At 42.4% G+C, this 18,200-nt stretch overlaps 1 protein-coding gene across 3 annotated transcripts in view; it reads right to left on the minus strand.

Moving 5' to 3' along the window:
- The window catches only part of LOC135548322 (myotubularin-related protein 13-like), a 213,222-nt gene that overhangs the window by 102,841 nt on the left and 92,181 nt on the right, over nt 1-18,200 (minus strand). For all 3 annotated transcript variants that reach the window (XM_064977821.1, XM_064977804.1, XM_064977812.1), the window contains exons 4-9: nt 15,824-15,946; nt 15,014-15,124; nt 13,400-13,505; nt 4,356-4,488; nt 3,655-3,763; nt 3,120-3,233 (exon numbers count right to left, since the gene is read on the minus strand). In XM_064977821.1, coding sequence (XP_064833893.1) covers nt 3,120-3,233; nt 3,655-3,763; nt 4,356-4,488; nt 13,400-13,505; nt 15,014-15,124; nt 15,824-15,946 — 696 coding nt within the window. The remainder of the gene's footprint in view (nt 1-3,119; nt 3,234-3,654; nt 3,764-4,355; nt 4,489-13,399; nt 13,506-15,013; nt 15,125-15,823; nt 15,947-18,200) is intronic.

Consider the following 18,200-nt stretch of genomic DNA (forward strand, 5'->3'; position numbering starts at 1 on the left):
TGGCCCATTCTTCCATGCAGATCTCCTCTAGAGCAGTGATGTTTTGGGTCTGTTGCTGGGCAACACAGACTTTCAACTCCTTCCAAAGATTTTCTATGGGGTTGAGATCTGGAGACTGGCTAGGCCACTCCAGGACCTTGAAATGCTTCTTACGAAGCCACTCATTCATTGCCCGGGCGGTGTGTTTGGGATCATTGTAATGCTGAAAGACCCAGCCATGTTTCATCTTCAATGCCCTTGCTGATGGAAGGAGGTTTTCACTCAACATCTCACGATACATGGCCCCATTCATTCTTTCCGTTACACAGATCAGTCGTCCTGGTCCCTTTGCAGAAAAACAGCCCCAAAGCATGATGTTTCCACCCCCATGCTTCACAGTAGGTATGGTGTTCTTTGGATGCAACTCAGCATTCTTTGTCCTCCAAACACGACGAGTTGAGTTTTTACCAAAAAGTTATATTTTGGTTTCATCTGACCATATGACATTCTCCCAATCTTCTTCTGGATCATCCAAATGCTCTCTAGCAAACTTCAGACGGGCCTGGACATGTACTGGCTTAAGCAAGGGGACACGTCTGGTACTGCAGGATTTGAGTCCCTGGTGGCGCAGTGTGTTAATGATGGTAGGCTTTGTTACTTTGGTCCCAGCTCTCTGCAGGTCATTCACTAGGTCCCGCCGTGTGGTTCTGGGATTTTTGCTCACAGTTCTTGTGATAATTTTGACCCCACGGGGTGAGATCTTGTGTGGAGCCACAGATCAAGGGAGATTATCAGTGATCTTGTATGTCTTCCATTTCCTAATAAATTGCTCCCACAGTTGATTTCTTCAAACCAAGCTGCTTACCTATTGCAGATTCAGTCTTCCCAGCCTGGTGCAGGTCTACAATTTTGTTTCAGGTGTCCTTTGACAGCTCTTTGGTCTTGGCCATAGTGGAGTTTGGAGTGTGACTGAGGTTGTGGACAGGTGTCTTTTATTCTGATAACAAGTTCAAACAGGTGCCATTAATACAGGTAACGAGTGGAGGACAGAGGAGCCTCTTGAAGAAGTTACAAGTCTGTGAGAGCCAGAAATCTTGCTTATTTTGTAGGTGACCAAATACTTATTTTCCACCATAATTTGCAAATAAATTCATTCAAAATCCTACAATGTGATTTTCTGGATTTTTTTCCCTCATTTTGTCTGTCATAGTTGAAGTGTACCTATGATGAAAATTACAGGCCTCATATTTTTAAGTGGGAGAACAATTGATGGCTGACTAAATACTTTTTTTTCCCCACTGTATGCTGGGTACGTACTTACCAGGGACAGGGCAGTCTGTGTCGTGTGTAACATGTACATACGTACCAGAGGCAGCGCTGTCTGTGTAATGTGTAACAGGTATGTAGCAGAGACAGAGCAGTCTGTGTAGTGTGTAACAGGCACATACGGACCAGAGGCAGGGCAGTCTGTAGTGTGTAACAGGTATGTACCAGAGACAGGGCAGTGTGTGTAGTATGTACAAGAGACAGGGCAGACTATGTAGTGTGTACCAGAGGCAGTGCAGTCTGTGTAGTGTGTAACAGGCACATACGTACCAGAGGCAGGGCAGTCTGTGTAGTGTGTAACAGGCACATACGTACCAGAGGCAGGGCAGTCTGTGTAGTGTGTAACAGGCACATACGTACCAGAGGCAGGGCAGTCTGTGTAGTGTGTAACAGGCACATACGTACCAGAGGCAGGGCAGTCTGTGTAGTGTGTAACAGGCACATACGTACCAGAGGCAGGGCAGTCTGTGTAGTGTGTAACAGGTACATACCTACCAGAGGCAGGGCAGTCTGTAGTGTGTAACAGGTACATACGTACCAGAGGCAGGGCAGTCTGTGTAGTGTGTAACAGGTACATACGTACCAGAGGCAGGGCAGTCTGTGTAGTGTGTAACAGGTATATACGTACCAGAGGCAGGGCAGTCTGTGTAGTGTGTAACAGGTACATACGTACCAGAGGCAGGGCAGTCTGTGTAGTGTGTAACAGGTACATACGTACCAGAGGCAGGGCAGTCTGTGTAGTGTGTAACAGGTACATACGTACCAGAGACAGGGCAGTCTGTGTAGTGTGTAACAGGTACATACGTACCAGAGACAGGGCAGTCTGTGTAGTGTGTAACAGGTACATACGTACCAGAGACAGGGCAGTCTGTGTAGTGTGTAACAGGTACATACGTACCAGAGACAGGGCAGTCTGTGTAGTGTGTAACAGGTACATACGTACCAGAGACAGGGCAGTCTGTGTAGTGTGTAACAGGTACATACGTACCAGAGACAGGGCAGTCTGTGTAGTGTGTAACAGGTACATACGTACCAGAGACAGGGCAGTCTGTAGTGTGTAACAGGTACATACGTACCAGAGACAGGGCAGTCTGTAGTGTAACAGGTATGTATCAGAGACAGGGCAGTCTGTGTAGTGTGTACCAGAGACAGGGCAGTCTGTGTAGTGTGTAACAGGTATGTACCAGGGACAGGGCAGTCTGTGTAGTGTGTAACATGTGTGTACCAGAGACAGGGCAGTCTGTAACAGGTATGTACCAGAGACAGGGCAGTCTGTAACAGGTATGTACCAGAGACAAGGCAGTCTGTAACAGGTATGTACCAGAGACAAGGCAGTCTGTGTAGTGTGTAACAGGTATGTACCAGAGACAAGGCCGTCTGTGTAGTGTGTAACAGGTATGTACCAGAGACAAGGCAGTCTGTGTAGTGTGTAGCAGGCATGTACCAGAGACAGGGCAGTCTGTGTAGTGTGTAACAGGTATGTACCAGAGACAGGGTAGTCTGTGTAGTAGGTATGTATGTACCAGAGACAGGGCAGTCTGTGTAGTGTGTAACAGGTATGTACCAGAGACAGGGTAGTCTGTGTGGTGTGTAGCAGGTATGTACCAGAGACAGGGCAGTCTGTGTAGTGTGTAACAGGTATGTACCAGAGACAGGGTAGTCTGTGTAGTGTGTAGCAGGTATGTATGTACCAGAGACAGGGCAGTCTGTGTGGTGTGTAACAGGTATGTACCAGAGACAGGGTAGTCTGTGTGGTGTGTAACAGGTATGTACCAGAGACAGGGCAGTCTGTGTGGTGTGTAACAGGTATGTACCAGAGACAGGGTAGTCTGTGTGGTGTGTAACAGTGGTTCAGGGAGCTGGGACAGGTGGATGCACTCTGGAATCTTTATGGTTCCTCCATCCAGATCAGCTATGATAACGTCCAACTGTAAGACAGACAACACACATCACTAAACAACCCTTTCGAGTTAGTTAGATTCCTATTTTAGCTGTAGAGCACGTTCTACATTACTATGGCAGAGCGTATAAGAGAAACTAAGGCCCGAAACCTGCCAAAACAGGCTCTTGGCCAACACAGTGGAGGAGTCACAACTCCCTGAATCTAAGGGACTCAGGAGGCCGCATCAATCGGCCCAATGAATGTCAGCTCAACATAACATTTCCATTAAATGTACAGTGACTCAAATATATCATACGGCATCATTATTCACTGACAACTGGTTACATTGGGCAAGCGTTCAATGAATCGGTTTAAATAAAGATATGTTGTTATCCATGGTGTACTGTACATGTTGAATCAGGGTCAGAGGCAGTTCATGTCTGGAGAAGGTGCTAAAGATCACTCACCAGTTCTTGGATCTCGCTCTGGAACATGGAGTGGACCCCGATGATGAAGGGGGTGGGTGAGCTCAGCACCTCTAGTAGCCGTGACGGCAGGATGGGGATGTATGGGTAACTGAGTTTCAAACGGGAGACGACAGTGAGTAAACACAACACTTGTCAGGTCAAATTCCACATCAAACTGTGGTGCTCAAAGTGACCATTTTGGTGTTCAGTAAACCAGAGAATAATCTTTCAAGTACATTTACATTTGAGTAATTTAGCAGACACTCTTATCCAGAGTGACTTACAGGAAGTTTTTTATTTATTTATTTTTATTTCACCTTTATTTAACCAGGTAGGCTAGTTGAGAACAAGTTCTCATTTACAACTGCGACCTGGCGGTTGGAAAGTGTATTCACCTTAAAGACATATGAGAACAGATAACCAAGACCGTTTTGGAATGTTGTTTTGTTTAGTCACAAAACGTCAGAAAGTCAGTTGGCAACGCAATCAACATGAACATCTGAATACGTTTGAACTTTCAATGGACTCATAATCAAAGCCAGCCGAAGTGTAACACTTTTACAGAGGAACAAACAAATCACAATAATAAGAAACGATAAAAAAACAAAAAGTCACACTTGGTGCAAGGCAAGTCATGTCAATAGCCGAGGTGTAATGGGGACTGATGGGGGACCGTGGAGACCGACGGGCCAATCACGTACCTGTATTTGAGGGGGAACATGAGCGCCTCCAGGGCACGCGACGCCTCCCCTAGTCTCTGGTAGCTCGTAGAATGGAACAAAACCTTGTGTTCGGTCAGAACCGCACAGAAAAGACTCAGAACATTCTGGATTCCTGGAAAAAGAAAGTAGAAAGAATGTATAATTAAATGAGGTATTTGGTTGGACAATTGATTAAAGAAAAAAAACACTGTTGGGGGTGGATTTTATTCCTAAACTGAGCAAACAATACTCAGAGTAAATTATATTTCTTTGGTAGAACATGTGGTGATAGAATGATTGATAACACCACATGTTCTATGTGACTAGCTGTTTGTTGAAATTATTGGAGGAAAGATCTGTTTTGCAGAAACATACATGTACAGTACTTTGGTTTTCATATAGTATCACAATATTTTGAACACATCTCCCTCTTTACTCAGTATATTATTCCCATTACATTCTGACTTATAACAAACAAATGGCTGAGAAAACAATGTTCTTCTTGCCAACAGTGATAAGTGGGTAAACAATGCAATTTCAGCTACAAAACGGTGCAGTGAATATTATACACTGAGTGGACAAAACATTAGGAACACCCGCACTTTCCATGACAACCTGAACAGGTGAAAGCTATGATCCCTTATTGGTGTCACTTGTTAAATCCACTTCAATCTGTGTGGATGAAGGGGAGGAGACAGGTTAAAGAAGGATTGTTCAGCCTTGAAACAGATTGAGTATGTGTGCCATTCAGAGGGTGAAAAAATAATATTTAAGTGTCTTTAAACGGGGTTTTGTAGTAGGTGCCAGGTGCACCGGTTTGAGTGTGTTAAGAACTGCAATGCTGCTGGGTTTCTCAAGCTCAACAGTTTCCAGTGTGTATCAAGAATGGTCAACCACCCAAAGGACATCCTGACAACTGCGGGAAGCATTGAAGTTAACATGGGCCAGCATCCCTTTGGAGCACTTTTGACACCTTGTGGAGTCCATGCCCTGATGAATAGAGGCTGTTCTGAGGGACAAAAGGGTGCCCCTAATGTTTTGTACAGTCAGTGTATATCATTAATGATAAGGAAAATACAATCTGAAAAATAGCCAGAGGAAATGACACGCTATGAGACGATATAATCTGTGAAATACCAATATGACAGTCTAGACAAATTCTCAAGTTTACAGTTCCTGTTATTGTTTCCTATCAACATAGTGTTAGACTCATCAATCACACACGACAGAGATGAAGACAACGGATTACTGGCAAACATATCAGCAGTCCGCTACAAACTGAGGTCCCTGATTCTGTGTCTGCCTCCAGCTCAGATATTCCTGTTTATCAGGGCCTTTGGAACATAGACATCGTTTGTTCCGTTGTTGACGGAATACCAGGATCTCCCAAGCGACACAGGCTGGTCACTTGGCTCATTCTGTGTCATCTCAACATGACTTCCTGTGTGGAAGTGCATAGGTCTGAGGTGACGAATCTGGCATTTTTTCGTTTGGCAGCCAATTAGGTTTCATAATGGCATCCTGAGGTAAGCAGCCTGGCTCGTGTAGTGTCCTTGAGGTGTTTACATATCTACGGGAAACAGCGACACATTTCTGACCATAAATAACAAGAGACCGACCGGGCCAAGACAAAGGCAGCAACAACAAACAGCCCAGCGGCCTGTCCATTCTATCCCCTTGGGGGCCACACTTCCTGAGCAGTGTGACATGTTGGACAGACATTCCTCTAGGATGACCTCTGGACACAGTGGTGCGTAGACATGATACACGTATATGCACCACACCACCCACTAGGTCTGGGCCTTTTCCCCAGGTCTTGTTTGGTCATAAGGTGGACTGAATAACAGTACCTGACAGGCTGGGGGAGAGACAAATCACACACAGGAGGATATGGGGGAGGTGTAGTCTACTGCAAGTTGTACTGTATTTCATGTTATAACTCAAATCTGTGTTTAATCATTTGTTCTTACAGATTTGACGGACTGTCATGATGAATCACATAGATTTAGCATGTTACACAAAACACATGGCTTTAAATAGACACTCCAACCAGAGGTGTAAGACGACACAGCCCAGCCAACATGTAGAGCAAATCTGTTGCTGGTTCATAGAAAACAACCATGGAAGTATGAGAGATTATAAATAATGAGAGAATATGTTCTGACATATGATCCGACCTTGGGCTGTGCAGCGGTTGCATCGTCACGATACTCAAACACGCGCAGTGCTTCCCCTATCATTTTTTGGGTCAGTGGTGGCAAAGGAAGAACGAAGGATGGCACTAGAGATGATGGCGCCGACAGATGGTCGCCTCGCTTCAGGTCCTTACTACCACACAGGCGTACTAATAAGAGTGATAGCGCCATATAAACAGAAATATAGAGATACTTAAAACATGAACGTAACAGTCACACTGATCTTAAGTGTGTCTCGGCAGAGAATTTTTTTTTTTTTTTTTAAACGTGGCGGCAACAAATTTGCAGCAGTGGCCCGCCCCTGCTAATATAGGGGAAACACTGATTCTGCACTCAGAACATACTCTCAGCCCGCATTGTATAACAGTAGTGATGGAGGGGCGATGCAAGGTGCTTCTCTTACACGAGTCGCATGATCTGATCGCTTCAGGTGCTGTTGGAATGCTTATCCTTCATGTGATATCATGCAGTACTGATCAGTTCTTACAGGACATCGGTCACATCACCTGTAGCCCAAGGACATGACAGAGAGCATCTCTTAAGAGATACATGCAGTCCTGCACAAGGGTATTGTAAACAAACCGCAGTGGCGTGAGGTGCCCAGGCCTCTGTCTGCCCATCATCTTCATCTGTCAGGGACAGGGGCCATGTTCAGATCCAGCGAAGAGGGGAACGGACACACTACTGTACACATCACAACACACAGACACATTCCTCCTGATGGTTGGACTGAGCTGCACAGTAACAAGCCCCATCTCCTCCTGTTACTCCAAAAACAGCTGTCTAGACCTGAGGAGTTTAGCCCTTATCCTCTATCAAGCTCCGAGTAAATTCTAAACTTTGGAATGTAAAATTAAGAGATAGACATGAATCTGGTCCATTTTATTACATTTGTGGACTGTTCCTGGATAACATGTGCAGTATTTGGTAACAAAAACAAAGTCGGTGAGGACTGACACAAACCATGGCTGAGGATAATGTCAAGGTACAGGCCATTTGTCTTCCTCCATCTTTGTGTGTATCCAGATTGGCTACAAACACATGACTTGAACATGACCCTGATCATTTGTGTATCAGTAAAGTACACCCCCCACCCCCCCATGTGCACGTCCACTGCTCGCTGTCCAAATAAACACAAAGGAGCATGCAAACTATTATTGAATTCCTCAAGGGGTTCAAGGACTAATACTTACAAGAAACATAATCCATTTAGTTTTGTAACACATTCTTCTAATCACACTAAATGAGGGCCTATTTTCCATTACAAATAAAAGAAAGCATCAGAAAAATGTGTTTGGAGTTCACTTATTTACTAACTCGCCCCCAACATCGGCCCCTGGAATGTAGACTTGACTGCTGCAGTGATGTGTGTATTAAGGACATGATAAAACCACATACTTGAGTCCAGTGTATGAACGAATGCAGTGAGCAGGAATTTGGGACAATATAAGGTAATGCCCAGGTGAAGCCACCAAACCACCGCAAAGCGGTGAACTAGAATGCAAAACAGACAAAGCAAACCCTAGTAAAGGAGGAAACATACAGTGCCTTGAGAAAGTATTCACACCCCTTGACTTTTTCCACATAACCATGAACATTCACGGCTTCTTGGTAAGCAAATCCAGTGCATATTTGGCTTTGTCTTTTAGGTTATTGTCCTGCATTAATCTCCCAAAGTCTGGTAGAAAGCATACAACCAGGTTTTCCTCTAGGATTTTGCCTGTGTTTAGCTCCATTCCACTTATTTTTTTACTGTGAGAAACTCCCCAGTCCTTAACAATTACAAGCATACCCATAACATGATGCAGAAAATATTGCGAGTTTTACTCAGTAATGTGTTTTATTGGGTTTCTCCCAAACATAACACTTTGTGTTCAGGACAAAAAGAGAATTGCTTTGCCACATGTTTTGCCGTATTACTTTAGTGCCTTGTTGGAAACAGGATGCATGTTCTGATATATTTTTTACTTTGTACAATAACCTTCTTTTCACTCTGTCAATTAGGTTAGTATTGTGGAGTAACTACAATGTTGATATATCCTCAGCCAATTAACTAACTGTTTAAAGTCACCATTGGCCTCATGGTTAATTCCCTGAAAAGTGTCCTTCCTCTCCAGCAACAGAGTTAGGAAGGTTGTTTGTATCTTTGTAGTGACTGGGTGCATTGACACCCCATCCAAAAGTGTAATTAATAACGTCACCGTGCTCAAAGGGATATTCAATGACTGCTTTTTTAAATTTTATTTTTCACCCATGTACCAATAGGTGCCCTTCTTTGCAAGGCATTAGAAAACCTCTCTTGTGGTTGAATCAGTGTTTGAAATTCACTGCTTGACTGAGGGACCTTACAGATAATTGTACAGTTGAAGTCGGAAGTTCACATACAACTTCGCCAAAAACATTTAGACTCAGTTTCACAATTCCTGACATTTAATCCTAGTAAAAATTCCCTGTCAGTTAGGATCACCACCATTTCACATATTTAAGAATGTGAAATATCAGAATAATAGCAGAGAATTATTTATTTCAGCTTTTATTTCTTTCATCACATTCCCAGTGGGTCAGAAGTTTACATACACTGAATTAGTATTTGGTAGCATTGCCTTTAAATTGTTTTTACTTGGGTCAAACATTTTGGGTAGCCTTCCACAAGCTTCCCACAATAAGTTGGGTGCATTTTGGCCCATTCCACCTGGCAGAGCTGGAGTAACTAAGTCAGGTTTGTAGACCTCCTTGCTCGCACACGCTTTTTCAGTTCGGCCCACACATTTTCTATGGGATTGAGGTCAGGGCTTTGTGATGGCCACTCCAATACCTTCACTTTGTTGTCCTTAAGCCATTTTGCCACAACTTTGGAAGTATGCATGCAGTCATTGTCCATTTGGACGACCCATTTGCAACCAAGCTTCAACTTCCTGGCTGAGGTCTTGAGATGTTGCTTCAATATATCCACAATTGTCCCTCCTCATGATGCCATCTATTTGGTGAAGTGCACCAGTACCTCCTGCAGAAAGCCCCCCCCCCCCCCAACATGATGCTGCCACCCCCGTGCTTCACGGTTGGGATGGTGTTCTTCGGCTTGCAAGCATCCCCTTTTTCCTCCAAACATAACGATGGTGATTATGGCCAAATAGTTCTATTTTTGTTTTATCAGAGCTGAGGACATTACTCCAAAAATTACGATCTTTGTCCCCATGTGCAATTACAAACCGTAGTCTGGATTTTTTTATGGCGATTTTGGAGCAGTGGCTTCTTTCTTGCTGAGCAGCCTTTCAGGTTATGTCGATATAGGACTCGTTTCACTGTGGATATATATACTTTTGTACCCGTTTCCTCCAGCATGTTAACTTCTTCGATATAGGGGGCGCTCTTAATTTTTGGATAAAAAAAACGTTCCCGTTTTAAACAAGATATTTTGTCACGAAAAGATGCTCGACTATGCATATAATTGACAGCTTTGGAAAGAAAACACTGATGTTTCTAAAACTGCAAAGATATTATCTGTGAGTGCTACAGGCGAAACCAAGATGAAATTTCAAACAGGAAATGGCCCAGATTTTGAAGGCGCTGTGTTCCAATGTCTGCTTATATGGCTGTGAATGCGCCAGGAATGAGCCTACACTTTGTCGTTTCCCCAAGGTGTCTGCAGCATTGTGACGTATTTGTAGGCATATCATTGGAAGATTGACCATAAGAGACTACATTTACCAGGTGCCCGCTTGGTGTCCTCCATCGAAATTATTGCGTAATCTCCAGCTGAGTGCATTTTTCCATTTGCTTCAGAGGAGAAACCCAACTGCCACGAATGATTTATCATCGAATAGATATGTGAAAAACACCTTGAGGATTGATTCTAAACAACGTTTGCCATGTTTGTCGATATTATGGAGTTAATTTGGAAAAAAGTTTGGCGTTGTAATGACTGAATTTTCGGGGGTTTTTCTTAGCCAAACGTGATGAACAAAACGGAGCGATTTCTCCTACACAAATAATATTTTGGGAAAAACTGAACATTTGCTATCTAACAGAGTCTCCTCATTGAAAACATCTGAAGTTCTTCAAAGGTAAATGATTTTATTTGAATGCTTTTCTTGTTTTTGGGAACATGTTGCCTGCTGAATGCTAGGCTTAATGCTATGCTAGCTATCAATACTCTTACAAATACTTGTGTAGCTATGGTTGAAAAGCATATTTTGAAAATCTGAGATGACAGTGTGGTTAACAAAAGGCTAAGCTTGTGAGTGAATATATTTCTTTAATTTCATTTGCGATTTTCATGAATAGTTAACGTTGCGTTATGCTAATGCGCTTGAGGCTATGATTACGCTCCCGGATACGGGATTGCTCAACGCAAGAAGTTAACAAGGTCCTTTGGTGTTGATCTGGGATTGATTTGCACTTTTCGAAGCAAAGTATGTTCATCTCTAGAAGACAGAATGCGTCTCCTTCCTGAGTGGTATGGCGGCTGCGTGGTTCCATGATGCTTATACTTGCGTACTATTGTTTGTACAGATGAACGTTATACCTTCAGGCATTTGGAAATTGCTCCCAGATTTGTGGAGCTCTACACTTTTTTTTCTGAGGTCTTGGCTGATTTCCTTTGATTTTCCCATGATGTAAAGTAAAGAGTTGCTGTGTTGGCCTTGAAATACATCCACAGGTACACCTCAAATTGACTCAAATGGTGTCAATTAGCATATCAGAAGCTTCTAAAGCCATGACATCCTTTTCTGGAATTTTCCAAGCTGTTTAAAGGCACAGTCAACTTATTGTATGTAAACTTCTGACGCACTGGAATTGTGATAGAGTGAATTATAAGTGAAATAATCTGTCTGTAAACAATTGTGGAAAAATGACTTGAGGCATCTATTTGCCAAAACGATAGTTTAACAATAAATTTTGGAGTGGTTGAAAAACAAGTTTTAATGACTCCAGCCTAAGTGTATGTAAACTTATGCTGGCTACAGAGATGAGGTAGTCATTCAAAACTCATGTTAAACACTATTCTCGCACAGAGTGATTCCATGCAACTTATTATGAGTTGAATACTTATTGACTCAAGACATTTCAGCTTTTCATTTTTTAATAATTTGTAAACATTAAAAATAAATCAAAAATCCACTTCGATATTATGGGGTATAGTGTGTAGGCCAGTGAACAAAAAATCTAAATTTGATCAATTTTAAATTCAAGCTCTAACAACAAAATGTGGAAAAAGTCAAGGGGTGTGAATACTTTGAAGGCACTGTACATGTTCATTTGTACAGCATTAATCCAACTGCTTAGTGGCTATTCAATTTCAGAGTTTAAAATTGTGATTTGTACAGATGCTTTATTCATTCGTGTTGTAACTCTAAACCTCTTAATGTTGGAGTTGAACCTAAAAAAGTTTAATACCGTCAAGGATCAAGACTGGATAACCTGTCATACAACGAAGCTACTTACTATAATAAATGGGGGAAAAGACTATGCAAACAATAGGATTAAGAGGGATATTCCTAATATCTGGCACTACAGTTCGTATTCAGCTGTCAGGTTATTTGAGTCACCCGCGATATCATGTTAACAGGAAACATAAGCTAAATTACAATGCGAGTTGTGTATACTGTGACTGTACGTGACCAACAGGCAGAGCAGCCTAGAGCTACTGTACTGCAACCAAGTAGACCCGATACACACCAGACTGTAACTAACGGAGGGCACATGATGGTGCCATGAAGCGGAGTCGAGTTCATGAAGTTTGGGATTGACTGGTTGTACTGTAGTGCAGTGTCGTGTCTTTGGCATCATTAAAGTGAAAACTTATTTTATCAAATCAATTCTCTGTAATTATTATTACGTGATTAAACGAATCATGTAAATGTAATTACCCAGGAAGTCATAATTACAATTCATATATATTTACGCTCAGTGGGTCGTTGTGATCTCTGTTGGAATCGTCCGTCTTTCTGTTGGAAAGTTAATCCGCCCGTCTCTCTCTTCCACAAAGTCTTTGGTTAGGATGGATACTTCAGAGTAACATTCAGAAATGTTCTTATAGGATAGATGTTTCGGGCAGTTGTCGGTCTTCGCATTCAGTCGACATAAATTCTAGCTGCAGACTAGTAATTAGTATTGAAGATTTGCTCTTATTCTGTCGGTATTAATAGCCTCAGAGTTGAACTACTTACACCAGTGTAGCCAATGCTCCACATGGTTTGGTTAGGAATTCAAAAACCGAGGTACGCATGGTCTCTACTTAAACCTTTGCCCTCTCGACAATCGAGGTACACATGGTCTGAAGCGGGCTTCTCCAGGTGGGGGTTATATTCAGAACAGCAGAAAAGGTTGTCCCATGACGCCAGATCAATGTCTGTGCTCATAGGGCGGGCCATTGACTTTAAACTAAGGGAATTGGATTGTCTTTCATTAAACAGTTTAAAATCACATTACATAATTTCACAAATAGTTTCATCTTTACTCATTCATTTTATACAATAATTAGATGCAAAACTCATAACGGAGACTCTTGTATAAACAAAGTTATGGTAATGTGGTTGTATTGTCTCTCATGAGGTCACAAACATTAAACAAAATGGACCGGTTGTAGCTGGATTCTCCACCGACCGTTTACACTTTCTTCAAAACAGGGATATTGTTCAATTCTCAAGTTCTGTGAGATAGAAGTTCATTTCTTCTACTGTGAAACCCTCTTTCTATACTGCATGAGGGAGAGTCTCCTCCAGGAATATACGACCTGAGATAACAGAACCTGGGTGTAAGAGGGAGAGAGAGGATATGCACTCTCTATACCCAAAGAGGGCCACGTCATGACGGCAGTAATGAGGAAGCAGAAGCCCAGTGACATACCAAGCTGCTGGAAGAGCAGGGCCACACTCTTGCATGTAACAGGCAGGTTGTCATTCAGAGGGGTTTGGATTAGCTGTCGGTCGCCCACTCCCAGGGAAAACAGTTTCTGTGAGAAAATCACAAAACACACAAGTGAAAAGTCAGGTTATATGAAAAACCATTGGATGGATCTATCATAGAACTACACAAGACTGTTTCAGTAGAGGGACATGTTTTGCTAACAGACAAAACATGTTTTCATGGTACTGTAAATATCATAAGGAAACTGAACAAGACTGTACCTCAGTACAAGGCCAAAGGTCATATAGGCAAGGATGAAATGACAGTACAATGGCAGTTAAGGGATCCACTGTGTGAGAGTTCTTTTGACGATCTCCCAGAAAATGAATAAAACACGTGTTGTTGAACCCGATGGACATCGCAGCTGCATGACTGAATTAGTCTTTTGAATCAGTCTGGCGGCAATGGGAGAAACCTCAATTGCATATTAACCTAAATTTCACTGGCACGGTACAACACCTCTGCAATCCAATAGGGACAGCAGTGTCCGTCGCTGTATCCAGTGTGGCTGAGGGTAGAAAAGTAAGCGCACAGTGGAAACAGTGTTCGCATGAACGCAATCAGTACATCTAATTCAGCTAAACCAATGTTGAATATGATAGGGGTACAGACAGTGGTTCAACGGAGTTTGGCTTTTGACTTGACAAAGATCCTAGTGGATTGAACCATGGTCAATAAAGGTATTAATTGGGATCATAGCCTTTCAACTGAGTTTGAACTAGCTAGAAAACAACTCTCTGTTCCCAGATTCATGACATTCCTTCATGTTTGACAGTCTGTTGAAGGATGAGTCTGTTCCACTCCTGAGGTTTCTAACTCATGTTGTGTCACTACAGCCGAAAGCCCTTGGCTCTGCGGGGAGCGGCGATAACTTGAAGAGGAACACTGACATGTGTTGGTAAATTACATTAAAAAAAAAAAAAATTACCCTAAGGTTCAGGATGTGAACTTAATCATGGGCCACATTCCTTCCTCTTTACAAATAGTTTAAATATTGTCTAGTTTTTTAAAGCCACATTGATCACCATTGTCTAGACTTTAAGGGAACATACCAGCGTAGGGTTTTTGTTATAGGACAGCTTCAGATGTGGGTTTCAATAACCTAGTAAGAAGTGAAAATATAAAAACAGGCCCCCTACTCTGTTTTTTTGTACCCGAGCTTCACTAAGTAATGTCATCAGAAGAGCAGCTAGAAAAATAAAATAGTATTATGAGGACATTTCTGCACGCGGTGGTACAGCAATCTATGGCACCATCTAGACGAGGAATGCATGATCGAATGGAAAGCAAACGCAAATCATTTTTCTGGACTCTCACATGGGCCAAAACATGACTTCCTTCCTTTCTTCCCTCACTCACTCACTCCCACTCTACTACTATAATAAGCATTAGGCCATCAGTGAGTAACCAGCACCTTGTGTAGGTCTAGCAGGAACATTAACCCAGACTGACCCCTATTCTGGGGTGGATTCATGCCTCTGTGGAGAGCAGGCCAGACAAGCCCTCTAAGATGGAATATTCGAGGAATTGTTTGCTTTAGTAAGGCCTGTTTACCTGGGAGCCACCAGCCACAGGAACCATGCACGTGAAGAGGTTGGAAACCAGCCCCTCCAGAGGGAACGGCAGGCTGTCGACGTACACCGTGTAGATCAGACCCAAGCAGCCCTGGGGAGGTCAGGAGGAGACAGACACACAACCAGGTCAATCAACACACTCACATACAGATGTATCACAAAATATACACCCAATCACAGTTTGGTGCCTAAATGGACAATTAAAGACACTGTGGGAATTTGTCATCGAATACCATCAGATTTATAGTATTTTATGTAATATTCCGAATGTACAGCTGAGATGTGTGGTTTAATGGCAAATGCCATTTGCAAAGCTAAAAATAAATGCTAAATCAATGTGTGTTGGAGACATTTGAATGCCAAAGTTGAATACCGTAGTGGTCCAGTGGAGTGCCTAGGGACAGGAGAGATCCGCTAAGCCCCACTCTGTTCTTAAGTGAGGGATTGGCTGGATATCCTGGCCTTGAGTACTTGCAGAATTCACTCTATAAAGCCAATACGTTCATTCTCCGCACACAGGATACAACATGATGCATTCTATCACCATCATGAGACAATTGATAGTCAATGCACTAATTGACGCGCTACCGTTTATCATGCCAATGCTAATTAGGCAGAGATAAGTAAAGTGAAGTCATGAACCTCATGCATAGGACCAAGAAAGTTCCTGACCAGGTAACCTTAGATAGCAAATAAACCCGCAAAAACTGAAATGACCACTATGTATGGTCAGCTGACATTTTGAAAGGAACCTATGTTAGTTAGGAATTAATCAGTGTTATCATGTTACCCGGAATATTTCAGGATAATCCAGCCTGGAGACCAGAATGAGACTTTTGGGTGCAAAGACTTGAGCGGGCTGGATCAAGCCATCCTCTTCCTCATCCTCATCTGCTTCGGTGGTCTTTGTACCCTGAAACAGCAAAACAGAAGAAGTTATTCAAATGGGAGAGTTCAACAGTGATATGGGGGTGAGTTAAGACCATGTGTCGTGGTAAGCTAACATAGCAGGCGTAAAAAACAAAGCCTGAGCGGGGACGGAAAGAAAAACAAGCTTTTCTGCTTACCGCTGAGGGGGGCTCTAGTGTCATCTACTTCCAGGTCAAACCACAGCGTGTACATTCTACAGTACATCACATACTGTAGCCTGTTTTTGGAAACGTGCATGTGCCACCCCCTCCTCAAGAGTTCTGATTGACGCAGGCACAGAGTACATTTCACACAGTACGAGTACTATTCGAATCAGTCAAAAGAACACAGTATGGAAAAGTCCCCTCAGAACTGTGTCTGTATGTCTGCAAAAAACTCTAAATCCGGTGTTTTAGCAATGGGACATATAGACTTATTTAAAAAAAGATCCTCTCCGATCAGTAGTACCCATTAAAAACAGATACTCATTGCAGTTGAGGAGTTGAAAGAGCAAAGAGGATTTTCTTCAAATCACCATGGGGTTCATAAAAGATTACTAAACCCCCAAAAAACAGAGCATAAAACATTTATTGTCGTGGAGACCGTTTGAACAAAACCCAGCAGCTTAAGAGAAGAGTGTCATTTGCCTCCCAGAGTCACATACTGACTGTAAATCAGCAGTGAGATGTATATGAAATCAAGTCAACTATGTATCAAGTCACATTACTCGGTGTACTAAAATAGTTGTGAAAACAATAATAAACACAGTATGAATAGGCTACTTCAATTTACCCATACTGCTTTCTCATCTGTTCAGTTGTTTCTTCACAAAATAGCATATTTATTTTAAAAGACTACAATGTCATTACTTTGGTTCCTTTATTTGTCGAGGAATAATATTTTGTGGTTTGGAGATGTTATTCTAAACTATGGCTACAAACCCATGAGCTGGTGGTTTGAAATATGTTAAATTCAAATTGGCTGGGGTTGTAGTTCAAAAATTACATTTCCTACAAAATGGAGTCACAAGATGTAATCAGTATAGAAATAGCTATAATAAACCCCCTGAAGCCTGAATTAAGAAAAAACCCAAAGATAATTAAAGCAAAAGCGACTTGACCTCTGACACCTCTGATCCAGTAACCACACTGGAGATAGACCTACTGTAGGCCTACCTGTAGGATATTAATCATTCAGAACCTAGCCAAAATACGATGCAGACACTTGGGTTCGAAGGACATTGCGTAATGTACCATAAATAGCAATTGAGTGACCACGTAAAATAACAGCATATGGGTTAAGTCATTAAGGTGAATGAGTTGAACAAAGATACCTCCCACTCCTTCCCAAAGTGCTCCACTGGGACACAGAGGTCAAGTCTCCGTGGTCTCAATCTGGTTCCAATTGTCCCATACCAGGAGCCGTCAGTCCTATCAGTTTACAGCGATAGCAGCAAAGCAACCTCACAGGGCTCGTTCCTGGCTAAACCCTTTATCAGAATCACATATATTCCTTCAGACAATGAAAACATGCCACAAGAGCTCTGGCATGCTCCGAGCAGGGAACACAGGATCTAAATATCCCATCAGATGGGAAACACATTTCTGCAGCATTCTGAAGATTTGGTTCAATTATCGGCGAAAATACATTTCTGCCTCTCGAATCCAATCACATAGTGAAAAGCCACGCTGGTTTAAACTTTACAGGGTAAGGCTCATGATAACGCCCAAATAAACAAACAAAACAACTGCTGTATGCTGGCTTACAGGGTCTACAAAAGCCATGTGTGCCCTTCTCAATAAAATGCTTTGCAGACTAGACCCAATATACTATCCAAGTTAGGTGTATTTGACAAAACACATGATGTACCTCAAACTAGTGCTGTCATGATACCAACATTTTATTAATGATAAGATACCAGGCCAAGTATCACAATACCAGAGAGAATTCTGATTGGACTAGCGTCCAGTTCGCCCCGACACTTTTCCAGTTTTGTAAATGTTATGTGCAAGTGCTACACAAAAAAAGCTGTCACTGATATTCACACTTCTCAATAAAACAGATATTGAATGGCTAATTTCTCATATTTGCAAAGGTCTACTTGTGATTTGGCTGGAGGAATGGGGAAAAAGGAACATACATGCATAATGATCTGCGTGTCATTGTGGCAGTAAGGGGAAAACACTGCATGAAACCCTCGCACAGTCTCTCGGTCTCCCTCAAACACACACACACACACACCACTCGCTCTCCCACAA

Source organism: Oncorhynchus masou, chromosome 1 (genome assembly GCF_036934945.1).
Source record: "Oncorhynchus masou masou isolate Uvic2021 chromosome 1, UVic_Omas_1.1, whole genome shotgun sequence".
NCBI lineage: Eukaryota > Metazoa > Chordata > Actinopteri > Salmoniformes > Salmonidae > Oncorhynchus > Oncorhynchus masou.